Source organism: Trichogramma pretiosum, unplaced genomic scaffold (genome assembly GCF_000599845.2).
Source record: "Trichogramma pretiosum strain Unisexual culture from Peru unplaced genomic scaffold, Tpre_2.0 scaffold11, whole genome shotgun sequence".
Taxonomy (NCBI): domain Eukaryota; kingdom Metazoa; phylum Arthropoda; class Insecta; order Hymenoptera; family Trichogrammatidae; genus Trichogramma; species Trichogramma pretiosum.
Window position 1 is genome coordinate 627870 of NW_019641702.1, and position 27568 is coordinate 655437.

The 27568-nt window shown below is 36.0% G+C and overlaps 5 protein-coding genes across 5 annotated transcripts; 1 reads left to right on the forward strand and 4 right to left on the reverse strand.

Annotated features, from left to right (window-relative positions):
• Nucleotides 1-278: 278 nt before the first annotated feature.
• Nucleotides 279-4682, reverse strand: LOC106651925 (zinc finger protein 782-like). The gene is made up of 5 exons (XM_014370624.1): nucleotides 4247-4682; nucleotides 2887-3129; nucleotides 2056-2816; nucleotides 1586-1971; nucleotides 279-1514 (listed from the first exon to the last, which is right to left on the reverse strand). Exons 1-4 carry the CDS (start codon nucleotides 4514-4516, stop codon nucleotides 1626-1628), a joined length of 1620 nt encoding a protein of 539 aa, XP_014226110.1. The 5' UTR covers nucleotides 4517-4682; the 3' UTR covers nucleotides 279-1514; nucleotides 1586-1625.
• Nucleotides 4683-5740: 1058 nt separating this feature from the next.
• On the reverse strand, nucleotides 5741-7266 carry LOC106651927 (cilia- and flagella-associated protein 20). The gene is made up of 2 exons (XM_014370626.2): nucleotides 6828-7266; nucleotides 5741-6748 (listed from the first exon to the last, which is right to left on the reverse strand). Exons 1-2 carry the CDS (start codon nucleotides 7101-7103, stop codon nucleotides 6443-6445), a joined length of 582 nt encoding a protein of 193 aa, XP_014226112.1. The 5' UTR covers nucleotides 7104-7266; the 3' UTR covers nucleotides 5741-6442.
• A 29-nt stretch (nucleotides 7267-7295) lies between these two features.
• Nucleotides 7296-27551, forward strand: LOC106651924 (nicotinate phosphoribosyltransferase-like). The gene is made up of 11 exons (XM_014370623.2): nucleotides 7296-7587; nucleotides 24558-24769; nucleotides 24958-25128; nucleotides 25206-25332; nucleotides 25403-25614; nucleotides 25700-25818; nucleotides 25924-26117; nucleotides 26490-26715; nucleotides 26780-27100; nucleotides 27169-27297; nucleotides 27379-27551. The coding sequence occupies exons 2-11, from the start codon at nucleotides 24634-24636 to the stop codon at nucleotides 27454-27456; spliced, it is 1713 nt and encodes a 570-aa protein (XP_014226109.2). The 5' UTR covers nucleotides 7296-7587; nucleotides 24558-24633; the 3' UTR covers nucleotides 27457-27551.
• Nucleotides 12887-13950, reverse strand: LOC106651926 (speckle-type POZ protein A-like). Its single transcript, XM_014370625.2, has one exon. It carries the CDS (start codon nucleotides 13851-13853, stop codon nucleotides 12930-12932), a length of 924 nt encoding a protein of 307 aa, XP_014226111.1. The 5' UTR covers nucleotides 13854-13950; the 3' UTR covers nucleotides 12887-12929.
• Nucleotides 16055-18609, reverse strand: LOC106651923 (putative ankyrin repeat protein RF_0381). The gene is made up of 2 exons (XM_014370622.2): nucleotides 16749-18609; nucleotides 16055-16684 (listed from the first exon to the last, which is right to left on the reverse strand). The coding sequence occupies exons 1-2, from the start codon at nucleotides 18409-18411 to the stop codon at nucleotides 16221-16223; spliced, it is 2127 nt and encodes a 708-aa protein (XP_014226108.1). The 5' UTR covers nucleotides 18412-18609; the 3' UTR covers nucleotides 16055-16220.
• Nucleotides 27552-27568: the final 17 nt, after the last annotated feature.

Here is a 27568-nt window from a genome sequence, read left to right on the forward strand (position 1 = left end):
CACATCCCACCCGAAGAGCATCGACCGAGCAGCAGCAGCAGCAGCTCGTCTTTGTCGACTCGCCACCGCGCGAATTACCATAAATTAATATAATGTAACAGACTTGTCGACGCGAGACAATTGTTTTTCTCGCGTGCTTTTTTCCTAGCAGCTATTACATAGTATTGTGTGGGGTTGGTATATGAAAATGACACATATCAAACGACAAATATATTTTTTTAATTATTACTCGTTTTTATTTGAAATACTCAGTTATCAACGCACATATTGTGGAAAATTTTCTCCTGGACTCCCCATTGTCGTCGTGTAGTTTTCAAATAAAATCACAATCGCATACTCCGCTTTGTCTCTGTATACTAATAGATATATTTATATTGTTATAATATGTATTATTGATCGCTGATTTTGCCATCGTTATTATAGACATACGCACATAACGACTATCGGTTAATTCAATAATCGGTGAACTTTTGCGAGCCGCGATATCAGCGAGTAAACAACGTAATATATTTTCATGTATAATATTATACGAACCAACGATAAAACCTGTACGCAAGTAAAAACCATTTTTACGATAATAAATAATCTTTGCAAACGCACACCGGTGTACAATATTATGAGTGACGATTTTTGAAGGAATGTATTCTCTTCTCGAGTAAACTTTGTTGTTATTTTTGCTTTTACAGCCTTGATTATGATTAATAAACTATCGACGAAGAATATTATTTATAAAAACATTATACATTGTAATAAATATAATTATACGTTTATGTGCTTGTAACGAGTTCACTCTCGGACATTAAATACTATATATTTTTTATATCACGTTTTAATTAATTTCTTCTGCTTGATAATTTTTCTTTCATATCCTCGGGAAGTTTTTTCAACGAATGCGAGTAAAATAATTTAAAAATTTTTAATTGGCCGCTTGTACATTATACAAAATTGCCTACATTCATCACGAAGGACAATGCATTAAAAAGCAAATGTTACTTTTCTCTCTCATTAATTAAGTCGTGCCATTATTTGCACCGCAGTTTCGCGAGTACACAAAGATTACACGTACAACGTTTAATTTACAGTCTGCGCGAGATTTTCTGATTTTACAAAACATTTGTTTTTCTATATAAATAAACGACAACGATATGTTTCGCCGTTGAAAGCTCGTATTGTGATTTTCGAAAAGTATTTATGTACAGTCCTACAAGTTAATAATCAATACGACTGTATCGATAATTGTTCGCTTAAACGCCAATTTCATTTATGTATTTAGCTAATTACCTAACATTAATTGTACATCACATGCTTGTTCATCTATTCCCGTTTTTCTATACAATAGATATAGGAAAATGGTCCAGACATATTGGAAGGTTTTTCTATTAAATACAAGAGAAGTATGTAGTACGAAGTAATTAAATTATCACAGGGTGGCTATCCTTTCGTTACACACAGATATGAAAATCGTCGTTGCTTAATTATTTTCTATCACTGATGGTCCACGAGCTGTTTTACTCCTGCAAAAAAAAAAACATCGACACTCGCTTCTACAACATCGACGAAACTATCATTCCTATTACTGCCATACCTGCTCAACGGGTCGATGTCTCGCGGGCCGCCAGCTCGGCTCATCTCATGAGATCGGCGGCTCGCTGCCGATCCCGATTGACCTCGCGCGGATGCATGCGCTTGCGATGCGAGAAACAGTTGCCCGAGCTGGCGAACGCCTTGGGGCAGTAGGGGCAGCGATAGGGACGCGCCCCGGTGTGCTGATTGATGTGAAACTTGAGATCCTGATTGCGCTTGAAGGTCTTGTCGCAGAGCGGACAGGCGTGCGGGCGCAGGTCCGAGTGGGTGATGCTGTGGGCGCGCAGAGTCGAGTTGGTCGGGTAGACGCGGCCGCAGACCGAGCAGGGGAACTGCACGCCGCTGTGGTACTCCTTGTGACGGAACAGATTCGATTGCGTCTTGAAGCTGTGCGCGGGGACGATGAAAAATGAGATATATAATTTAAATTCATTCGCGTGGTCTAAGAAAATTCTCGCGATAACGACTTACATCCTGCCGCAGATGTCGCAGCCGTGCTTTCCCTTAGGCCTGTGCGTCTCCAGATGTACCTTTAAATTTCCCTTGGTGGAGATCTTTTTTCCGCAAATCGGACAGATGAAGCAGTCCGTCTCGTTCGCGGTATCTAGAATTCGTGCGCCGCTGGCTAATAATTCGTCGTCGTCGGAGCCACGAGGCTGTGGTAGCGACGACTGCGACGATCCGTTGACGACGTCGGCGAAGCGACGATGTTGACGATTATGACGATGCTCGATGTCCTTCTGGTCCGTGGGCAGATGCGACCAGAGATGATTCTGCAGGGCCAGCTGCGAGCCGTAGGACTTTGCGCAGACCTTGCAGACGTGTTGTCGACGATCGGCCGATCTCGACGATGAGTTGCGATCGTCGCCGCTGTCGTCGACGATCTCCTCGATGCTGTCGAAATTTTTCTCGTCGTCGTCATCGTCGTCGTCGACATCAAGAAAATTGCTCTTCTTATCGATACCACGGCAGGCCTTTTTCTTGCTCGTTGGCCCGATCGCGAAAGCTCGATGATGATTGTCGGTCGCTGTTTCTGCTTCTCGCCGCTCTGACGAATAATCATTAGATAGTTCGGAATTCTCGTCGGATAGAGAGCACTCCAGGGCACACTGGAGAAACAACATGGGATCGATCTTCACCTCCATCTCTTCGGTACTCGGGGTTCTTTGGCGATTTTTCGGAGCAGCCTCCTCAGCTTCTTCCTTCTTCTTGTTCTTGGCCCCTTTCAGCTTCTGCATTTAATTCATAGATTAAAATTTCAAACGAAGGAAAAACTTTGAGCGAATTATCATGTACAAATACCTGGGTCAACATCGTGTGTAACAAGTTTTTATTATCCTGTCGCGCGACGTGGAGGTAATCGTCGTCGGTCGTCGGCCGATCGTCCACTTGCTGCTGCGAACTCGCCGAAGATCTCTTGGAGGACAATTCGGCGCGTAGCTTCTCCTGACTCTCCAGAGCCTTGGTGGCGAAGTCGTGTATCATCTCGAGCTTATCGACGCAAGTCGCGCAGACCATTTTCGTCAGTCGGTCGTCGGGAGATATCTATACAAACAATAATCAGTATTTAATATTCATTCGAACTTTCAACAAATACATCCTGAATAATTCAAGTTCGAAGTTTCAATCGAACATAAAATGTATACGACACGTATGCGACTATGATTTAAGGCACAATGACGAGAGCTTGCGCGGATGTGGAAAAAAGCTCGATCAGCAGCCCCCGTTTTTCTCTCGCTGGCGCGCGAAAAGATTCATCGCAGCTACACAACGAGCTCATATACTCGCGAGCTTCTATCAAGTGTGTATAAAGTACTTTTACACGAGCTATATACACGATGTGTCTCGCGGGCGCTTGCAAATTGCAGAGCATTGCAGACTCAGTGAGAGAGAGAGAGATATCAGCAGCCGCCGCCACCCCTTCCGCGCGCTCGGATTCGAACTCTTTGCTTCGCTTTATATTCGCGCGCTCTCACACACTCACACACACACACTCATCAGCATTATATGTATAGACCTCCCTCCATTAGCCCACCTCCCCGTTTTATTCATCCCATGGCAATCAATAAAATGCTAATTTTTCACTCTTTCGCCGCGGCGTCGGCGGTGGTGGTGGCGGCGGCGGCGAGAGAGTTACGACGCTCTGCTCGTCGGCGACTTTCTTGCAGCTTCCGAAGAAAAGCTCTGAACTTGATATAATACATCATACGCCGAGTACACACGAGATCGCTGCGACAACGTTATCCGATTCGATTTCCTACGTATCCGATCGTGAGTCGATTTTTCTCACCCCCTAAGCGTACCATTCGATCGGCTCAACACGGCTAAAACAAGTCTCGCGATGATTGTCGCGTTAATTCTGGGTTTCGAGGTCGAGCGGCCAACAGAGAGCCTCGACTGCCCTCGAGTACGCGCGGAGGGCAGTAATATGCCGAAGCTGCTTTTTTGCCGCGACGAAAACGTCACGTATAGTCGCGCGTCTCAGGGTCAGGAGCGCTTATAATACGTATACATTTAGAATCGAGCAATGGCACAAGCACGTGTATGCGTAAAAGTACGTAGGACTACTATAAGTGATATACAATCAAGTTCTGTGTCAAAGTGCCAAAAATTTTCTCGATGATCGCATAATGCATTGTAAATCGATCGATCATTTACTCACCCTTATGTGTAGGTACTTGAGAATGCGACTTTGAAGATCGCTGCACTCCTTTTTCGCCTCGTCCTCTTCCTTCTCTTCATTTTTCTCATCGAAAAGGCAGATCGCCGCGTCGAGCGAGTCAGCCGGCAGGACTTGGGCGCAGATTCTGCAGCGAATGACGATTGGCTCGTTCTCTTCTTCGTCTTCGTTGTCTTCGTCGCTGTCCTCGTCGTCGGAAGCTGTTCTTATCTCCTCGGAATCCAACTCCTCTCGCTGGCGATGCGTCTGCATTTGGATCGAGCAATTGACAAGTTTTTATTACAATAATTGCCGAAATTCGATGTAATCATTGATGACGATGACGATGATTAGGCTCCAGATCTATACGACGTCCAGGCACCAGTTTCACCAGGCACGACTTCATCCTTTTCGTTATGCTTCTTCTTTTTCTTTCCTTATTTTTACCCTTTTTTTTCCCGGTATCCTCTGCAATGCCCTCGCAGCAACTCGCGTCGTAGTCGCGCGATGCCGCCGCGAACTTCGCGACCCTTCTGTCCGCAGCATCGCAGCGGAGCATCGCGGGAATCGCGCGACCCTCTGCGCACACATACATACTCGCACACATACCCACGAGAGAAAGAGAGATGCCGCAGACCCTCTTCAGCATCAGCAGCAGCAGCAGCAGCAGGGCCAAGCGGGGAGGAGAGTTAAAAGCTCTCCCCCCTCGATATAAAATACATACATATAAATATACGGTGTGCCACCACCGCCGCCCGCCGTTAATTGATCCGCCATTTTATAGATGTTATATAGCCCGCGTGCAGTAGGGTATAAACCCTCGCGCGCCGCTTCTTTCTCGCCGTTTCTTCCTTCGGGCAGAGCAGCTCCCTCCCGCGAATGTATGTATATTATGTACTCCCTCGCTCTCTCTCTCTCTCTGCACAGCTGCACACCCCCGGCGTCGTGTCGCCCTCCCGCAAGCGACCTCGTGCAGAGCTGCTGTAAATACACTCTACCCTCTCTGGGCGCGCTTACATTTATAAATATGTTACACGTATCAAGCGCTTTTTCGCCCGGTGACTCGTGCGGTTCTCCGTGAATTTTTACCTCCCCTTTCGCGCGCACCGGCGCGTTAATTCGCCCCGTTACTTAACGACCTGCGTTGTCATAGCTGTCTCTTTTCTTCGTATCCAAGTTTGGTATCGAAAGATTTCGACTCTTTTTGATTAAAGTGACGTCGTGGGAAATACTTTATTTATTTACCATTGTATGTTTTGTCGAAGCGATTATTTCTGATATAAGTCAACGCGATTGCACTGCGAGGCTTTCAAAAGTTTCCCGCGAAAGCACTCGACTCGCGAAATTCACGCATGCGCTCGCCCGCCTAGTTACCGGTGCTCGCCCCCTCATTTGATATAAAAATTCACTACATTTGATAAATACATGCGGATTTTATTACATTTTATCACTGTCGTTTTTGATTGTGAGATAGGAATTATATAATACGCCTTGAATTTTAAAAAAGTAACTTTAATATATAAAATGCCCAAAGTTGAACTATATGATAAAAGTAATCACAGATACACACCATTAAGATTGTACCTGTAATAAGGTAAATACTTATCCGCGGCCTTCGTTACCACCCCGAGCAAAGAGGGGTGTGCATCACAACATTACATTTTTTCACGAAAAAAAAATCAATACACCTGTTATTGCGGGATCACATCTTTTTTTATACAATTCATATTGAATTTAATTCTTGTTCTATCATTTTTCAACAGTTTTCGAAACAATACAGCATTCTTGGCAAAATCAAACATCATTCATAGCTCATTAATTGTTCAATTATTAAAAAATTATCCAACTTGACCTAGTTGTATCATTTTGGTGTAATAAGCTTTGTTTTCAACTAAGATTTATCATTTTATAGTATAAAATCAAATGACAGTGCACATATACCATTATTATAAATCTATTTTACATGATTCACTGTAATTTTACATGATTAAGTTAATTTTACACTTATGTACTTGAATAATACTAAATACTGCCTATAGAAGTGTCAATAAAAAATTATCATCATGTTGCATACAAAAATTTAAAAAATTTAAATATATTCCTTAATAAATTGTATTGGTAAAGTATTTTCAATTTTTATAATATTTTACCTATCTAAAAAGCACTTGATTCCTATTCCTTGAGTAAACTTTGTCATAGTTAACATTTAGCTTTGTTTTGTATCGGTAAAAATAATTTGAATTCAGCTGGTAATTCATCCTCCGAGTATAAACGGTCTGAGAAATACACTCTTCGTATTCGACAATTAGCATGAATCTGTACTCTTAAAGTTTCTACGTAGTTTGTACCATAAGCTCGTCTTGTAAAGTCTGCCAGGTTGAATTGAATTTGATTCCACCCATCATCCAGTCTCATCGGCATGGTGCAAATGAATGGTTTGACTCTTGTTGTAGATTGATAATTACTTGCTCGAAAACGACGTCTGACATTTTTATCATCAATGATCTATAAAACAATGAAATTGAATTACATTGATGAAAATTGAATAAGAAAGAAATAAACAAAATATGAGATAGAAACTTACTTGTACTTCAAAGGTAAAATACTTCTTCAAGTTTTTAATTATCATGACTAAAAATGGTAATTTAATACCCAATGTTTTTCTAGGATCAGCTGGGCATGTGATGTACGTAGTACTGACATTACTACCAAGAATTTCCAAAACCAAGCTTTGGATGTCATTGTCTGTGATTCTCTTAATGTGTCCATTTCTAACTTTTTTATCCCATATCTGTAATGGTTTGCTACCAATGCTATACAGAATTGATAAGAAGCCACTCTGGAACGTATTTTTAAACATTTTCACGGTTTTCTTCAAGCGCTATGTCTATTCTCACGACAGATTTAGTGTTTTGGGCTTTTTTTAACCTCTTATTGCCGAAAGCCAATTCATGCGCGCGCAGTCATCTTGTTTACCTCCGTAGCCTCAACTACACGCCAAACGGGCATAGCAGCAGACCGACAACTGGCCTTACTCGCGCACGTTTACTTCATCCCTACCAAAGCCGACGATACCTGTCAAGTCTTTTTGAATCGACGTATTTCGCATTTTCACGTCCCATCAATTGTGCAGTAAATCGAATGAATTAGTTTGTGAGTGCATGTGGCGATATATGATCGAAAATTTTACTTACAACAAACATCATTCAGTCGATTCATGCCGAAAGGAATCTATTTTGTGTGTCTGAGGAAAAGGAGGAAGGCAAAAGAGTTTTCTTAACTGTGCGCGTAAATAAATTTTTGTATTATTTCGGCCCAATCGTCTAAACAAGGATTACTATAAAGTACGTGTAAAACTATAAAGTATGTCTAAATTTATTGCATGATCAAAAATATCAAATTCATCATAGTCAATGATTGGTTTTTAATCTCTCATATATTGTATTCTCGATTTCGACAATTAACTCGCATCAAAGTACATTTTATAAATGAAAACAAGATGAGCCTTTGAAATGTAAATATTGCTGGTTAAACGTTTTCTCATCAGTCATACACCTGGCATAAGCCTAGAAAATATATTTGTGTGCCAACATGTATTTTTCAGTGTATCATTTTAAAGCTTAATTTTTAAAATGAAAATTTTCTGTATTTGACAGAGCAGTATGAAATATTTCGGAAGATTATTCATAAAATGTATAGAGTTAAAAAGTAAACACGCTCCCGTGTACGTTAAATTAAAATGTGATAATGCAATGACCTGGTTCTTGATGTTCATTGTGGTTTCATTATTAACAAAATCTTTTTTGATTTCGAACCGCTTGATCAGATACAAAATTATTTTCAATTTTAATAATTTTCATAGAAGGCTGTTTTCAAGGTACGAAAAATTTTAGTTCAAGAAATTTTTCGAGTAAATATTAAGCTGTAAGTGAACTTGAATGTAATTGAAAATTTAAGCCGTAAAAGTTTAGTTATTCGGACGCGTAGACTGATCTAAAAGCTGCCGCGTAAGAAAATGCGGATTTAATAATCTGAAAATTAAAAGAATAAAATTGGGGAGTTATTGCATTTTTCTAAAAACGTTGGCTTTGCAGAACTTTCTAATTTTCGAATATACTTACAGTACTGCACGTTTCAAAATTTAATTCAATTTGAGGTCCAGCAGTCAGTGCAAAACATGTTTGAGCTCTCATTATTATCAACAAAAACATCATTCTTATTTTTGGTGGATAATTTTGATAATTCAGTTTACAGCTATTATAAAAGACTCATTTTAATAACCACGAATTAAATGATTAATATTGTGCAAATATTTTACCAAGTGGAAAAAAAATCTTCGCTTGCATTCTTTAATATTTGGCTGGGAGCACAAGCGAAGATAATGACCATCATTGTCATGAAAGGTACTGCTATCATCCGAGCTGCTCCAGCGGAATCTGTATCCATCAAAACGACCAGCTAGTTTAAAAATATAACATTATCATGTAATGAAAAAACTTTTAAAACTCATTGTCTGGAGTTCAATCAATGTTGAATTGCTTACTGAGGTTGTTGCTAAGATGAAGCCACTAGTAGTTCCAATTAATACAATGAACATTATGGGGCTGAATAATTCGCGACCATATTCATAGAAACTAAAGTAATTAGACTAATAAGAAAATTATTAAAACGAATGTTAGAAAGACTTACTCTATGAGACTTTGATGATATTGAATAAAATCTTTGAGCTGCAGAAAAATCCATTTATCTGCATTTTCGTTACTCATCAAAATTTTCTCACCATACTCAGCATCTATTTTTTTCAGTGAATGTCTGAAAGAAAATTTATTGCGTTCATTTAACAAATCGTACTATTTCTTCTATTATAAAGTACACACTTTAAACCAAAAATTCCTCCAATAATTCCTACTAAAAATGAACAAAATAAAAAATTCAAAGCGGATGTTAGAAGACCGAAATCTACTAAACCAATTATCTGGAAAGCAAGTATTATATATAAATATTTATCTTGGTCAACCAAGAATTCTTCATGAAGGGGTAAAGTTATTTCAAATGTCTTATTGCCTGAACTTGTTAAAGAAAAAAACAAAGGTAAAATCAATGGAGATGAGGCATACAGAGCACAAGTGACACAAACCAATACTGTGAAAAAAAAGATAAGTCATGTTTTATCTATGCGCATTCGTCAATTTGAAATATTGAACTATTGTCAACCTCCTTGAATAGTGGCTATATAGTACCCATTTGAAGCAATCTTTAAAATAATATTTTGAATATCTTCGTTGTAACTGTACCACATTCGAGACATTACTCTATAGATCTAAAATATTTTGATATCTTTTTTTAATACATTTAACATTAATAGTATACTAACTAATAATTTTATTACTTTGAAAAACTACCATTATTTTAGATGCTCTAAAGTACGTGTAAGTGAATGCCATAGCCACAATAAATACTAGTTGAAATACAGATTCAATCGTAGAGTTGCTTAAAATATGTGTTTCTTTCTTCTCTTTTACGATCCACAAAACCTTAATTTTTACTTTCTATTATTGTAAAAACAGTTAAATATGTCCGATGAATACTTACCGTGCTTATTAATGAAAGATACAACGAAAAATAGCGGCAAAGACTTCCAAATATCTGACATTTACCTTGGAAAGGTATTAAACTAGTGATGCTTAATATTATTTGAACCCGAGGAAATCGCTCGAACCAATATTTCATAAAACGCATACACATCTCATCAGGATGCTCATCTACCCTATAGTAAGAAAATGTTATAATTTGAAATTTAGGAAAAGTTTGAGAAATTTTTAGTATTGATGCCAAGCTTACTTGGAAATATTTTGATTGGCGTCGCTCATGATAAAGTTTACTCTAATAGTCTTCTAAATAAGTTTTTCTTGCGCACTGTCAGTTCTCAAATGCCTTAATAAATAAGTGTCACGACTGTTGTAATTATTATAATACTGGTATACACTTCTTGTATAAGCATATAACGTAAAAAGAGTAATATGAAATTCATCAGACAATATTAATAGTAAACGTAACGTAAAATGATGAAAAAAAGCTCAAGTATACGAGACGGTTTCAAATAATACGACCTGTTTAAAAAATATGAAACGCCAAACAATTCGAAACAGAAAATATTTTACACATAAAATTGACAAAAAAAATTTACGAAAACAGCTATATCTCATGTGAATAAGTTCCCAAGTTATAAATGTTTAGAGAAATTTTATGATGAAAAAACTATTTTGAGTGATATTTATATCAAAATTTTACTAATCTCATACCCTACTTTTTCGATTTGTATATGTGCTAACTCATGAAAGTTTTACATTTTTGCAGTTGTTAGCGCCTAATATTGATCCAACTAAGGTGTAGACAAAATATAAACTTTATAAAAAACCCATATCCATTGTCACAAACCTTTGCCGAAATGCAGGTTTAACACTTGCATTAAAAATTTTTGTGTAGCTCTTTTCAAATGATTTTAATTGTTAAGTTAAATTAAATTATTCAAATGAAAGTCTGTGACAAGTGCGACGTATGGGCGACAAACGTGTTAAGCATGTGCTCAAATATAAAAAAGGAGTCTACAAGCTACTTATTTGACTGGAAAAAAAAAGATTCCTGTAGTTGAAAATACTTACCATTCGAATATTTGGGCTCTAAAAGTAGCTATAATAGTTGATGATTGACGTATCTAACAACTAATGCAAAATTTAAGATCAATTCGCGGATTATTGTTTTTAATCTCTCATCTCATATATTGTATTCTCGATTTCGACAATTAACTCGCATCAAAGTACATCAAAGTACATTTTATAAATGAAAACAAGAGCCTTTGAAATGTAAATATTGCTGGTTAAACGTTTTCTCATCAGTCATACACCTGGCATAAGCCTAGAAAATTTATCATTTTAAAGCTTACTTTTTAAAATGGAAATTTTCTGTTTTTGACAGAGCAGTATGAAATGTTTCGGAAGATTATTAATAAAATATATAGAGTTAAAAAGTAAACACGCTCCCGTATACGTCAAATTAAAATGTAATATTGCAAAGACCTGGTTCTTGATGTTCATTGTGGTTTCATTATTAACAAAATCTTTTTTGATTTCGAACCGCTTGATCAGATACAAAATTATTTTCAATTTTAATAATTTTCATATAGAAGGCTGTTTTCAAGGTACAAAAAATTTTAGTTCAAGAAATTTTTATTCTTTCAAATTACCAACGAAAACCTAAGAAACAATCGTTATTTTCTAAAATTATGAAAATGATCTCGCCATCGGCTTCTAACCCAAGTCTGCTGTTCGTGGAAAGATAATATTCTTAATTACGATTGTTTTTTAGTTTTTCGTCGGTAACTTCAAAGAATAAAATTTTATTGCAACCTAAAAAAACCACTTTTTATTAGAGTTTATTGACAATATCACATACAAAAAAGCCGAAATATCAATATTTTTTTATTTAAAAACTAAAAACCGCTTCGATATTTCGATACACAAGGATTTCCGCTTTCTCCAGATATTTTTTGTTTATTTTTTTACTGCATGGTAAACTAATAACAAGTACTTTTACCAACCAACTTTAAATTGTAAAGTATATGGGCGGTCGCTTTGTTTTGCCTCCAGGCAAATCAGCTGGTCGATTTGTGACCGTCACTGACGACTATGAAAAAGCCCTATTCAACTACCACTCGAGTCGTCTGGGACTTTTATCACACTCGCGCAAACTGTTGCTTATAGGCACACGCGGACGCGACAATTGCCGAGTCGTATTGACAGATTCTCAAGTCGAGACTTGTATCGTTACACATTATGCGTTCTGAAACTGATAAAATAGATCTTATGTTTCAAACGCATTACGATAGTGGCTTGCGAATCTCGAGTGGCTTCCAAAGAGCAGAACGAAACTGGGGGACTTTATAGTCGATTGAAAGGAATCATTCATTTTTTGATTTTATTTGAAAAAAATAACAAACTTTTTTGATGGTTGAATTTGCGAAAAAGACACTAAATAATTTAACAATTAATTTTCTCCGCTAAAGAGTAGATGCGATTGTTTACCACTATAATGTTGATGTTGTTTTATAGGCACCGTTGATATCGAACAACCTTAGCCGTAATCTGGAGCGCATTACACCGGTACCAAGCCACTGAAAGATATTTATTAAAATCCTCAATACTTACAGATTGAGATTATCCTTCAAAATCATTTCTTCTGTAATCACCGTAAACATATTGACTGTTAATCAATGAATTGATGCTTTTTAGTTATTTTCTCAATAAACATTTTTTTTAGGATCGTACATTGAATTATTATTTTTATTTACCATAGAATTTCGAGTTTATTTTTTAATTGTATACAAAAGAGATAACGATTACGTTACTTGCCACAATTAGTATTTTTTCGTTCAATTCGCAGTTAAATTTTATGAGCTCGCAACTGTGGTTTGACATTACGTGGAAGTCGCACATTTTACTCGTTCGTGTACAACAATGATTCTATATGGCTCAAGCATGATCGGTGGGTTAAAAAATTTTTTCGATGATATTGATTGAAATTTTTATTTTGATCAAAGTACAAAAACAGTAGAAATTTTTTAAGTTCAAATGATTAACAAAAAAGTATGATGAAGACACGAAAGAGTTTATTTCTGCCAATTTTTACATTATTTCGAAACTAACCGCGCTTTACTAAGGAGCATATCCTTTACTTTGCTCAAAGGCAATGTTTCGTTCATTTTGCGTTTGACGAAATCAACAGCTTTTTTTTCCAAATGTTTCGCGTTGTATGTATCAGCCACTTGAAGAGCTTCAATAACATTTTCAGTGGATAATTGGGAAATTAATATCTGTTCGCACTCATTTTTTAATTTTTCAAGTTGGTATTTTTCAGCAGCCGCCAAAACTTCAGCAGCCAAAGAATATTCTTTAGTCTCAACACTACCGGTGTAGATGTATCGTAGCATCTCCACTGCAGCATCATAACTAATATCGATCATATCAACTGATTGGCTTTTATTCTCCAACATATCATGGTTAAACATAGCTTTAAACACTGGACTGGCAGTAGCAAGTACAAGTTTATGCCCTGGGATTTCTTTTCCATTTGCAGTTCGTAGCACAACATCACTGAAGTTTTTGTCGAGAAATATCCACTCAAAATTAAATTTTAATCCCAATTTTTTAACAAACTTAGTTTTTTCCGAAAAAAATTCTAATCGACAGGAAATATCATAATTAATGTTTGACATTGCACCCATGTCGCAAATAGTTATTTCATTATTATTCGCAGAAAACGTACAATCACCTGATTTTTGGATTAAAGTTTGTCCATCTTTTAGTACTTTTATGATATATTTGCATGGTAATGATGAGTTTGGGTTCAAGTGACATAGCGCCAAGTCCCAACCAATTGAGACCCCATTAGGGTTATACCGTCCTACGAATTTCAATTGAAATGATTTTTCATCATTTCTAAATTCGGGCGATATGATCATTGCTTTTCCAAATGTATTTATTGAATAAGGGGATAACATCCACGTATGGTTGTTTTCTTCATTAAATCGAATAATGCCGAATATTACTGACATGTTGCACTCTGGAATAAACCTTGTAAAGAGTCAATTATCACTTAAGTCATTCAAAACTTTTTTTGCACAAAATATTAGACGGGAGATATAACCTACGTTGTACATATACACAGTACGCACTGACGCCAATCTCTTGAAGGCGATTCTACATAAGATTTTCATCTGAGTTTCGGGCTACGTTCGGACTCCGTTCGGACGCATCGGACGGATAGTGCCAACTTCGAATAATAAATATTCCTTCTATTGTATTTTATTCTATTGTGAAGTTACAATACAATAGAAGGAATATTTATTATTCGAAGTTGACACTAAGATCCGTCCGATGCGTCCGAACGGAGTCCGAACGTAGCCCGAAACTCAGATGAAAATCTTATGTAGAATCGCCCTGACTGCGAATTGCGACTGACCGTTGCACAAGTCAGACTCGAGAGACTCGTATCTAAGTCTTTTTTAAATGCAGACAAATTCTTGTAGCGAAGAAATTCTCTTTTTTTCGAAATGCGGCGAAAAAAACCACTCATTCAATTTGTAATTCAAACTTTTCCAAAAACATATAATCACTTGATCTAAAATAGCGGGGTGATTCTTATATTAAAAAATTAAAATGCTACTGTTTTAAAAAGGGGATTTTCTTCGTAGACACCATCGATATATTACAGTAAAAAGTTAGTTGTACAATGCAAGAGTCATAGAAACACTTCAGTATTCATGGCAACAAAAACAAAAATAGCTTTTTAATATATCCGCTCATTGCAACGTTCATCGTACATTATTTTGTAGTAAAATGCTGAAGTCCACGTTCAGCACTTTTTCTGAGATATAATTGACGATTTTTGTCACCGACATGTATTTTGTTCGGTTAAATTTGTGAGTTTTTACCTACGATTAAATGAATTGAAAATACAATTCATTCAACATACTATGGGCTTATAATATCGGGAAAATGATAAATTTTCTTAATATTTGGGTGCCAACCATACCTAAATTAGATTTGATCATTATTTTTTTTTAAATTATGTCGAGTTGCAGACGCGACATCGAAAATCCATAACAAAGTATGAAAGCTCATACTATTGATACGGAAGCTCAATCGGGTCAGTTTTTGAAAAGATAACAAGTAATTCGGTTATTTATTTAATATATCCTCATTTAAAATAAGGTACTCTTTATAAATATAATTTATCAGTTAATAAATCATCAAAAACTTCGTCCATAAAAAATGAAATTTTCCATTTTTCGAGCGTAAACGTGGTGAATCTTATGTCTTGTATCATGAATATCAGGAATCTTATAATGAATGTCATGACACTTTTTAAATTATCATTCACCGAATAGGTATTTTATAATAATTCATCAAAGTGCCACAACTTAGAGGTTAAAGGTTAGTGATATTCTCCCATATATGTCCAGTAAATGCAATATTTTTTTTGCAAGCTTCAATAGTGCCTTTATTAAGCCCTAAAAGATTTAGAACGATGTCTGTCATAGTTTGCTGGAAAAAAAATTCGCGAAAAATACCTTTTTTTGGCCGATAAACTAGAATAGCCCCTGAAATACTAATACCGGCGTGCAATGTTTTCCCTCTGAGTCATCAAGTACGTAAAAATTATTTTGAAATAAGGTCAAAAAACCCACATTACTCTTGTCATCTTATCGACTGCTCGTTTTTCCTATTTTACCGATGCATAGTCAGATACCGACATGTATCATTAAATTTTTTAATATTATAAAAATCTTAGGTATAGGTTTACATAAATAGTTTTCTTTTTTATTTGAAGAGTTCACGTAACAAAAATGAATTTTGCATTGTTTTTTTAATAACATATGTAAGAATTTTATCAAAACAAAAATAAAAAATAGAAACAGGCAAATATTTCAAGAATAAAAATGTTGCTTTCATCATAATCGAGAAATAGTTTGATTCTAAATTTGTACTATACGTCGAAGTTATTGTACGAGACAAGGATCATTAGTAGCATTTTAATGTCTGAGCAAAGCGACGACTTTTACAACTTTGTCATAGCTTATTTCATATTTTCTCGGCCAAAATTAGCGTTGATGTCTGCCTTTCGAAGACATAAATCGCACCACTTGGTGCCGTAAAGTCAAGACAGTACACGAGCGCAACGAATGCGATTGACACGTCGCAGGATACGTTGTTAAATTGCAACATATAGCGCTAAAAAGCGTGCCAAGCTGTACATTTATGTTGGGCAGTACTATCAAATATTGTTTTGTTTGATTGCATATATTTATTTACGTGTAACTTCGAAATTAACATAAGTCTGAGTTATTGATCACGTGCGCTTTTCAAAAATGCAATTAAATGTCATATCATTAAATTTTATTCTGTATTCATCAGTAACATTAATATTTCAATCCAATATCCACGAAAATTTTGCTGATGAAGCATTTCACGATGTATCCCTTAATGGTATCAGATAATTCTTTGCACTTATAATCGAAATCATCTGAATTAATAATTGTCCGGAAATTGAATTCTTTTATCAAGCTATATGCTTTTTCAGGGCTATATGTGCAAACATCAAGAAGAGAAACCCCGTCTTTAATCGTCAGTTTTTTTAAATACTCAATTTCTAGCTGAATCTTGGAGTCATCAAGATCAATATATATCTGTGAGGTAATGAAAAAATTTTGAAATTGTTGCACATAATCCTTCATCTCCGCTGTCATGAACATATTTCCTTTTTCAGCTGCTTTAATCTGTACATAGAGTAGTTTAGCTAACGTTTTCTTGTCATCGTCCTCAAATTGATCATCACTTCCACTTTTAACATCATTCAATAATGAACGAGTCTGCGTCAAAGAACCTGAAAAAATATAAACTCCATTAGTGGAATACATATTTTACAATTAGATTCAATCAATTCTTACCAAACAGTAATGTGTTGTATAACTTGTTGTGTAAAGAAATCTTGTTGCCAAAGCCAGCTGCATTGTCCAACAATTTCAACACAGTCAAACCAATCGATTCATTCAATTTAAATCCCTTATCAATCAAAAAGTTTAGGATCATGAAAAATTTTATTAGGCTGTTCAACCATCCGACGGACCAATGAAAGTCCCAATGAAGCTTCGAAATATCAACACTTTGTACATCAGCCCCATGCTCCAAAAGTACCTCAACCACGTCAGAGTTGTTGCTTGAAACAGCCAATTGAAGCGGCGAATCACCGTTATCGTCTTTGGCGTTTGGATCGGCCCCATATTGCAAAAGTGTTTTAACTAGTTCAACACCTACTACGTTTGGATGGGTTTTCCACAATTCATTTATTGTAGTCGATGTACAGATGTTCGATCGAATAAACAGGTGAAGTATCGATTGGCCGTTATCGAATACTTCGTTGACATCAGCCTTATTTTTTAGCAGAATTTCTAGATGTTTGTGATCTTCGCCTAATTTGCTTAATATATTGTTTGCCCACATCTGAGGTCTCTCACTAATGCATTCTTCGTTGCAATTCTTGTAGCAAAGAAACAAAGGACTACGGCCATCGTCGTCTTTTGCATTCAAATCGCAGTTGTAACTAATGAGAAGTTCAAGAAGTTCGAAATCATAGTAAAATTCATTGAAATAAATATGCAAAAGATTTTTTCCCATAAGTTTCATGTGAGGATTGGCGCCATTCTTTAACAGCATTTCTAATATTTTCATTTGATTAAACTCCATAGCTAGAGTCAACGGGGATTTGTTTTTACCATTAGGTAATCGCCAAATAAGATCGAGATCGACTTTTTGATCTATGAATTTCTGTACCATCTCGATGTTGCCAGCCATGCAAGCTCCGTGAAGATATGTAAATCCTTCACTATCGCCGCGATTTTCGATTGTTTCCGAATTTTTTTTATGCTTTAACAGTTCATTTAAATGATGATTGGCAATAATTGTCCACGGACATGAACGACCGTAGTAATAGCGTAAAGGTCTAATACTTTTAAGACCCTTTAAAGCATCCTCGCTCCAGTCATGTAATAGTTTAAGATCAGCGCCGTTGTTCAATAATAATTTCAATACTTTATTCGACCCGTATTTGATGCACAGCCCCAGAGGAGATTCAAGACGACCATTTTTTTCAAACGTAAGATTGACATCCGCGCCATGATCAATGAATTTTTGCACTATCTCGCTGCAACCAGACATACAGGCCGCGTGTAAATACGTGAATCCTTCCTTATCGCTAAGATTTTCGTTCCCGGCACATTTGAATAACAATTCCATCGTCGTTAAATCTTCATTGTTTGCCGCAATGTGAATTGCCGTTTGACCCAAGTCATTGAGCACTTGCAATTCGATATTGTTTTCCACGAGTACCTCGACTATCTGACCAGAGGCTAAACTGGGTTCGTCTTCTGTTAAAGCTGTTTTTAAAATCCAGTTGATATCCTCGACATTCCCGTCAAATTCATCCACTATAAATGCCACTAAATCTTCGTCCGACCAATCTTCTTCCTCCATGAACATTTCGATAAACCGACTTTGCTTTTGCTCTCTACTTTCTTCAATTTCGAGCATTTTGCGTTTTTTGGCATCACTCATTGTAAAACAACAATTTAAACTTTTCACTGCTGACTAATCATACGATTAGTTGTATCGATTTCAAACAGTATATATTATAGCCGAGTTAATTTTATAGAAGTTTCGTTTATACTTAACGACAACACGTGTGCAAAACACAAACCCGTTCACATTTTCTACAATACACCCACTCTATAGCAACGATTCAAAACGACTGACATTCCAAGCCTCTACAGGCCTTTGTAGAAGATGGGACTTGTACCGGCGTGTTTTTTCCCCACTGTGTCATCGAGCGCGTAAAAATCCCTTCTACGTAACGTATGAAAAAACCCACATTACTCTTGCCATTTATCGACTGCTTGTTTTTCCTATTTTACCAATGAATAGTAAGGTATCGGCGTGAATCGTAAACTTCTTTTAATAATTTTAAAAAGTTCAAGTACAGGCTTACGCACCAAGTTTTTTTTGTTTTATGAATTTAAGGAGGAAAAATGAAATAAGCCTTCAAATAATTTTACAGTTCTTTTTTTACAAATTTAATTCGTATTACAAGTATGAACGAAATGATTAAACTTATTCGGTGGAAAAGAACGATTACCCAGAAATAATTTAGAAAAGACTTTATTTAGAAGGACAAACTATGAGGTCGGCAGTTTTTACACACTTGCTCTTAAGCCCTCACTTTTACCGGACTTGCAGTCCATTGTAGAGGGACATGTGTTAGATTCAAAGCTTTTTGTCCGACAAAGCACGATGTAAGGAAATGAAGAGGATAGCCATATGATGTGCCATATACTTTTGTATAAATCATTGAGCGTCATTAAATTCGAAGCGCAGGCAAATGTAAAATAACAAATAGGCAAAGTATGGGTCAGTCGTATGCATAAGTAGGGACGAATTAGAAAAAGTGTCACCCCACACAAACTTTTACTCGCCACTCACTTCATTTGAAAACAATTAGAATTTAGAAACAATTTAGGAAACCTTTTTTGGTTTAAATTGAATGATTGAACAGTTTTCACGTTGGTTTTTTTTGGATAGAATATACTTTTATTACCGATCACGTCTTTTGTAGGACAAAATGATTAGTAGGTCAGGAAATTTATAACAATGTTTCATTAACGTGTGTTTCATCAATTAGGGGTAGCGTGTCATTTCGTGATTTTAATCAAAAATTCAGTAGTTAACTGAACGCCTGATCCATTCAATAAACTCTCAGCTGATCGTTGCAAAAAGTTCTGCAGGAACCAAGTAGCCAAAAAAATAAACAAAGAGTAGTAATTAGTAGTACCCGAAATCTAGTTCAAAAATAAAACATCACCACGACAGAGATCACAGGTTTAGTTCTAGTTAAACGCTCGAGGTTCAGGTAACACACAATCATTTAGGAAAAAAAATTTTTATTGAAATTTTAGGAAAATATTTTCATAAGTATCTATGCATATTTACATTTGTCAATCATCATTTTTTCTCCCCCTTATTACACACGTAATCTTACTGACCTTTGTGTGCTGTCTTTTGGTGCAGAAGCAAACTGAATTTTCGTCCAAATTTTTTTTGGCACTTATCACATTCGTAATTTTTTTGACCTTCATGTATTATCTTTTGGTGGAGAAGCAAATCGAATTTTCGTACAAATTTTTTTTCGCACTTGTTGCATGCAAAATCTTTGCGACCTTCGTGGACTCCTTTTTGATGTTTGATTAAAGTGCCTCGTTCCCCAAATTTTTTCTCGCATTTGTCACATGCGTAATCTTTCCGGCCTTCGTGTACTGTATTCCGATGTATTTTCAAAATGCTTTGTGACCCAAATTTCTTCTCACAATTATCGCATGCGAAATATTTGCGACGACCCTCATGGACTATTTTTTTGTGTTTTATCAAATAGCTTTGATACCCAAATTTCTTTTCACACTTATCGCACGCAAAATCTTTACGACCCTCGTGGACTGTTGTATGGTGGGAGAGCAAATTCACCTTTTGTGAGAATTTCTTCTCGCAAATGTTACATTTAAAATCTCTACGACCTTCGTGTACTGTCTTTTGGTGGGTAAGCAAATGCTGTTTTTGTCCAAATTTCTTCTCGCAAATGTTACATGTAAATTCTCTACGACCTTCGTGTACTGTCTTTTGATGGGAGAGCAAATTCACCTTTTGTGAGAATTTCTTCTCGCAAATGTTACATGCGAAATCTTTGCGACCTTCGTGGAATATTTTTTGGTGCAAAAGCAAACGTTGTTCAAGTCCAAATTTCATCTCGCATTTGCCGCATGCATAATTTTTTCGACTTTCATGTACTGACTTTTGGTGTCTGATCAAAGAAGATTGTTGTCCAAACTTCTTTTCGCAATAGTCACATCCATAATCCTTTCGACCCTCGTGTACTGTTCTTTTATGAACAAGAAAATTCGGTTTTTGTCCAAATTTTTTTTCACATTTGTCGCATGCATAATCTTTATGACCTTCGTGGACTGTTCTTTGGTGAATAAGCAAAAACTGTTTATGCTTAAACTTCTTTTGGCATTTGTCGCATGCGTAATCTTTTCGACCCTCGTGGACTGTTCTTTTGTGCAAGCGTAAATACCATTTATGTACAAATTTCTTCCCACAATTGTCACATAAGTAATCTTTGAAGTCATTGTGTACTATCTTCAGGTGGAAGAGCAAATGCGATTTTGTTCTAAATTTTTCCCTGCACTTGTCACATAGATAATCTTTGGGACCTTCGTGGGCTCTCTTTATATGTATGAGCAAATTTCGTTTATTTCCAAATTTTTTCGCGCACATTTCACATAAATAATCTTTGAAAACTTCGTGGAATATTTTATTGTGATTTATTAAATTTGATTCATTTTCAAATTTCTTCTCGCACTTGTTGCAGGTGAAATCCTTGCGATTCTTATGTACTAATTTTTGGTGCGTAAACAAATTCGATTTTTTCACAAATTTCTTTTCGCACTGGTCGCATGCAAAATCTTTGCTGCCCTTGTGTTGTGCTATTTGATGTCTACTCAAATGACTTCGAAACTCAAATTTCTCTTCACATTTGTCACATGAGTAATTTTTTTGCTCATTGTGAATTGTGTGTCGGTGTGTTATCAAACTTGATTCCAGTGTAAATGCCTCCTGACAAATATCACAAATATATTTTTTGTCGTCTGAAACAACAATATCCGCTTCACATAAATTATCTTTTAAGACAATTTTTTCGATTTTCTCCTCACTTTTATTCATTTTGATGCCTATAATAAACGATGGATCCTTCTATTTAATATCACGGAAATTGACTGAGTAAAATTTATCTGTTAAGTATAGTGCTTGTTTCATCGGGAGAGTCAATATTCAAACTAATTTGATTTCACTGTAAACATGACCTATAGGTCGAGAAAATATGTCAAAATCATTAATATGTAATAATAATAAACATATAATCATTATTATGGTTCAACCAAAATGGCAGGTGTCAGGTGGCGAAATGAAAAAGACTCACTTAAAAGTTAATGATGAATGAATTTTAATTAACAATAGTAAATAAATAACTAAGTTGTTGATTTATCTGTTTATATATTGTTCTTACAGCACTTGACTCAATTTTAAATTCTAACTTGGTGACGATTTCTTCTCCCGAATTTTTAAAATTTTTGAAACTAGGTACTTAAACAAAACTCCCGACAGACAACATTGAATTCGTACAAAAAATCAAAAAACTTCGAATCAATAGATCCTTATACACATGCATAATAAAAAATTTTACCACCCATTTAAAACTGGGCCGTTCCCACGCTATACTGCGATTAGCGTATTCCACAGCCTACCGCACTGTGCATAAAATATGCCAAAATATAATAACAATAGCAAACGAGCTAGAATAGTCTCTATACTTAGCTAGCTATGTTCACGTTTTTCTCGCGTTTTAGATCTTATGTCAAACTACTGTACTTATATGCAGTCGGAGTCGCCCAATTTGATAATGATTAGAAAGTTTAAATCCGGCAAAGTTAAGACGATTCATATGCATACTTGTGTGTCATTGTTATATTCAATTGATGCATATGTTATAAACAGCTGCTAGTCCCATTACTATTGAGGACTGAACCGTCACGCCATTATAATTGAGGTGGTAATTTGGTTTTCCATCTCACCAAGGAAACTTTATCGACCACTCATATATGATTATAATGCATTTCAAAAAATATTTTAATCCCAGCAATTTTAGCACATCCAATCATTGAGGAAGACAAAGAATCTGAATAAAATTGGTGCGCATAATTGTGTAAAAAAGATGAACAATGGCAGTGATCGAGTGCAGCCACTATCGAGCCGATGACGTTTCGATTCGAAGGATTTTTTTTATCCATCACACGCGGATCTGCCGAAAATGGATAAACGCATGGCCGCGACGCGAGCCATTGTTCGCGAGTCGAAGAAAATCCGTTAGGTTGAAGGTTACGCACCATATAGGTAGTGCAGCGGATCCAGATCTCATTGTGCGGATCCAAAAATAGATTCGCCAATTCGATGCGGTTTATAGCGGCGTTGAATTATTAAAACAAAAAATGAATTAAAAAAGTGATACCTGGAAAAGTAAACACTTATATCATGAATGGAATTGACAGTGTACTACAAAATGCATTAAAAGTGCGTGAGTCGAGAGCACGGAAAGAAAAAAATTAGTCACCGTAAAATAAGTGTCATTATATACAAGTACTGCGCGAGAAGAGAGTAAAGCACGTCTCAGAAAAAATAGTGTATGATTCACGTACAAATGTTTTTCCATTTCGCGATAGAAAGCTTTTTGAAACTCATACGGATAGATATTTTGCTCTATATACAAGTGCTCAAAGAGGCCTAAAATTGAAACAAAAATCATTTGATTCTATTATTCTCTTCCTTCCATTCCGAAACGAATTTATTGGGGCTGATTTGGTCACTTACGTCGCTTGGCACAAAAACTTACTTTTTTCGGATTTTTCTTTTATTTTTTATAAAGGTACTCATTAAAGCTGAAAAACTTATATATCAACGTTTTTAGCATTTATCTAAAGAAAAAATGAAAAAATTTCGAGTGGGGCTCATATTGAAAAACTTGAGAAGCCAAAAAGGTTGACTATCATTTGTGCATTAAATAATTCGTTAAAATGATATTTTTGGCCATTTTTCTTCAAATTTCAAAACTTCAAAACCTTCCAAAGCGCCTACGAACAGGCAACCCACTACACGCACAGCCAGACACAATCGTCGTCAAGCCGTCACAGCCTTACCTCTGAGCGGGCTTCTTGAATGACTTGGAACGTAGCTGGTGAAATCTAATACCATTTTTTACTACCACCATAAAAAATCGACGGTTACTTCTTAACTTCCGAAAATTTTCATCGAACGATCTAAATTTTCGAACGTACAAGAAATTACTAAGAACACGTGTAGAAATATTTGCAATAAGTATGCCTTACGCCCAACTCGGCAAGCAAATTATAAAATTTAGATGGAACGATCTTAAAACTATCATTCCTTATCTCCAATCGCCTTCCGTCCGATGAACAATAAATTAATGAACAACTAGATTTCAACAAACAGCCAATGCGATTGCGGACAGCTAAGTATATAGATAGAGAGAAAGATAAAGAGACAGAAAATTTAGAATTTTACCGCTAATAGAAAACTGAACCAATTACAGCTCTCAAAAAGCAATAAAACTTGAGCCGCCGAAAGCCGAGTGCACTGGAGTCTCCTCGAGGCACATATTTCTCAGCCTGTTCGTCCAGCAGCTCACCACTGCAGTACATTTTAAAATTAGTGCTCTCTAAGAGTTAGTGCAGTTCTCTCGGTGTAGATGTAAGCAACAACTATTAAACATGTACAATTAACTCTTTTCCTCTACTTGTCTGTCCACATCTACAAAAATATGCCAGCAATACATAGAAATTTACAAACTCCTAATGTCTTCGCTGCTGGCCAGACAATAAACGGGAAACCGTTTTGCTCGGCCGAAAGCGTTCCTCCAGTCCCTTTTTTCACATCACTCGCTAGTTGCCGGTCTCAGCCGACCTCTCGTGCTACGTCCTCTCAATGAACGAAACACGAGGAAAGGCTAGAAACATTTCTAAGGCCACACGAACATTTAGTTCGCAAAATTGTTTGAAGTTACGAATTCTAATATATGTTTTCAGACAAAAAAAAATTGTTCATCAGCATCAGCAGTGTTCTACACGTGTATTAAAGAATACCCACAACGAAAGACACAAAATGGATAGTCCGGCAACAACGAAAAAAAGTGGCGTGTGCAACGGCTCTGAGGAAATAAGAACGTGTGACAGCCAGACAGGACCCGACTCCTGCTGTCTGTCGCTGAAGAATGGAGTCGTACAGCCTCTTCTCACTGGTAATTATTTGCTATCTGCTTGTAATTTTATTGATCTTCCCGTTAATTTTCAAAATTAATTTTTTACTTATTTCGATACACTTGTAACAATCGAAGTTTGGGCTTATTTCTCTACCTCTCTTTCTTTCTCTTGCTCTCAAATTTTTGCCACCAATTTTAAATTTGTTTTTGTTTCTCGTCCCACGCAGATCTGTACCAAATAACGATGGCCTACGCCTACTGGAAGAACGGCAAGATGAAGGATCACGCCGTCTTTGATTTGTTTTTCCGTCGGAATCCTTTCCATGGCGAATTCACCATTTTCGCCGGGCTTGAAGAGTGCCTCAAATTTCTCGACAAGTTTCGTTATACCGACAGCGGTGAGTAATACTTTTTTTGGTTTTCCCATGTAACGTTTTGTTGACTTGTCCATTAAAATACCTTGTTATAATTTTAGACATCGAATATCTTAGATCGACCATGCCGACTTCGGTTGAACCGGAATTTTTTGACTTTTTGAAAAGTCTCACTGCTAATGATATTTTGTTGTATGCTGTCGAAGAGGGATCGGTAGTGTTTCCAAGGTAATTGTATTTTACTTTTTTGCTTTTACTTTTTTTCTGTCATTATTCACATTTCTTTTCTTATTTTCAGAGTACCACTTTTGAGAGTCGAAGGACCACTAATCATGGTGCAGCTTTTGGAAACGACTTTGTTAAACTTGGTCAACTTTGCAAGCTTAATGGCTACAAATGCAGCTAGATACCGAATGGTAGCTGGAAAATCTGTATCTCTCTTGGAATTTGGTTTACGCAGAGCTCAAGGGCCTGATGGGGGTTTGAGTGCTTCAAAGTACAGTTACATTGGTAGGAAAAATGATACTTTCAATTATATTTTATTTTGCCATGAGCTTATTCATATTTATTAACTCATTATTAATTTATCCCCAAGGTGGATTTGACGGAACCAGTAATGTTCTTGCCGGAAAATTGTATGGCATACCGGTTAAAGGAACACATGCGCATTCGTATATTATATCGTATGACAGTTTTGATGATTTACACACTAAGGTTGGTAACCACACATTTTTTTCTATACTTCATTTTTTAATACTGAGTAATTATTAACAACTTAAATTATTCTTACAACTTCTAATTGATAATTATGATTCTTAGACATTGGCACATAAAGATACTGGAGAGGAAATAGATATATTGGAACTAGCTTGTGAATATCGGGATCAAATTGCTACAGATGTTGGTGCTATAGCGTCTGAAGCTTCTGAAGGAGAGCTTGCGGCTCTTATTAGCTATGCCATAGCATTTCCAGATGGATTTATGGCTTTAGTAGACACTTATGATGTAAAAAGGTAACATATTATTACATTTTATATCAATCTTTCTAATTTATTTACCGTGTTGACTTCGTTATTTTATGAAGTGTCTACTTTAGTCCAAACTGAATGCATTAAAAGCACAACTTTTCTGAATGCTTGTATGTATAACAAGAAAATCACTATGATTCATCCATTCATCGAACTGCCTAAAATCATGGATTTGTTACTTGAAATGTTTTTTTTTAAAGTAGTTTATTTAATTTGAAGTTAAAATCTCATGAACAATGGTTATTCTTATTTAAATATAATGTGATTCTCTTAAATTTGATACCGATTTTTATCATTACTTACAATAAAACAATATATTTTATAATTTTAAAATTTTACTTGATTTTCATTTTACAGGAGTGGTTTGTTAAACTTTTGTGCAGTAGCTCTAGCTTTGCACGATATTGGTTATAGAGCTATTGGAATAAGAATAGATAGTGGAGATTTGGCTTATTTAAGTCAGGCTGCTAGAGAAATATTCTCTAAAGTTGCTAAAAAATTTGACCTACCATGGTTTGCAAAGCTGACAATTGTTGCTTCTAATGACATCAATGAAGAAACTATTGTCAGTCTGAATGAACAGGTGCGCATAACTTTATAAGAAACTTATAATTAAAAGTTATAAATAACATTATTCTTACTCACAGAATCATAGGATAGACTGTTTTGGTATCGGGACGCATTTAGTAACATGTCAGAAGCAGCCAGCGTTAGGTTGTGTATACAAATTGGTTGAAATTAATAATCAACCAAGAATAAAATTAAGTCAGGAAGTAGAAAAAGTTACAATTCCCGATAAAAAGGCTGCCTATCGATTGTATGGAGCTGACGGACATGCATTAATTGACTTGATCCAAAGATTTGAAGAAAATGCTCCAGAAGTAGGGCAAAAGATTTTGTGTAGGCATCCTTTCGAAGAGGCAAAAAGAGCTTATGTGATTCCATCAAAAGTAGAATCGTTGCACAAGGTATGCATCTGAATTAAAATATATATCAGTATAAATGAATGAATAAATAAAAAAACATTTCATTGCAGTTATATTGGAAAAGCGGTAAAATTGTTCACCAACTTCCATCTATTTTGGAAATCAAAAACAGAGTAAAGGAATCATTAGCAACACTTCGCCCTGACATAAAACGAAAACTCAATCCTACACCATATAAGGTATAATCAACAACCATTTTATCATGCAAGATTTTTCTATATTTGTCAAGGTCCTAAATTATGTTCGTTATTGTTATGTAGGTATCTGTCAGTGAGAGTTTATACAACTATTTCCATGACTTATGGCTCCAAAGTGCTCCAATTGGTGAATTGGTTTAAATATCAGTGAATATTCTCATCGTTCATTATATAATCATTAATATCTAGCAAATATGGCATCGCATTTTTTTATATTTTTGTTTTTTTTTGTAAAATCACAGACTTCTGTTAC

Bases quoted from the DNA above. Each gene is read 5' to 3' on its own strand.
- LOC106651925 (XM_014370624.1), bottom strand. From the start codon at position 4,516: ATGCAGACGCATCGCCAGCGAGAGGAGTTGGATTCCGAGGAGATAAGA. The intron at 3,130-4,246 runs GTGAGTAAATGA...TTGTTTGTATAG, and splicing joins TCAAGTACCTACACATAAGG to ATATCTCCCGACGACCGACT. The intron at 1,972-2,055 runs GTAAGTCGTTAT...CCCCGCGCACAG, and splicing joins TGCGACATCTGCGGCAGGAT to CTTCAAGACGCAATCGAATC.
- LOC106651927 (XM_014370626.2), bottom strand. From the start codon at position 7,103: ATGTTTAAAAATACGTTCCAGAGTGGCTTCTTATCAATTCTGTATAGC. The intron at 6,749-6,827 runs GTAAGTTTCTAT...ATTGTTTTATAG, and splicing joins ATTTTACCTTTGAAGTACAA to ATCATTGATGATAAAAATGT.
- LOC106651926 (XM_014370625.2), bottom strand. From the start codon at position 13,853: ATGTCAGTAATATTCGGCATTATTCGATTTAATGAAGAAAACAACCAT.
- LOC106651923 (XM_014370622.2), bottom strand. From the start codon at position 18,411: ATGAGTGATGCCAAAAAACGCAAAATGCTCGAAATTGAAGAAAGTAGA. The intron at 16,685-16,748 runs GTAAGAATTGAT...ATATTTTTTCAG, and splicing joins ATACAACACATTACTGTTTG to GTTCTTTGACGCAGACTCGT.
- LOC106651924 (XM_014370623.2), top strand. From the start codon at position 24,634: ATGGATAGTCCGGCAACAACGAAAAAAAGTGGCGTGTGCAACGGCTCT. The intron at 25,129-25,205 runs GTGAGTAATACT...TTATAATTTTAG, and splicing joins GTTTCGTTATACCGACAGCG to ACATCGAATATCTTAGATCG. The intron at 27,298-27,378 runs GTATAATCAACA...ATTGTTATGTAG, and splicing joins TCAATCCTACACCATATAAG to GTATCTGTCAGTGAGAGTTT.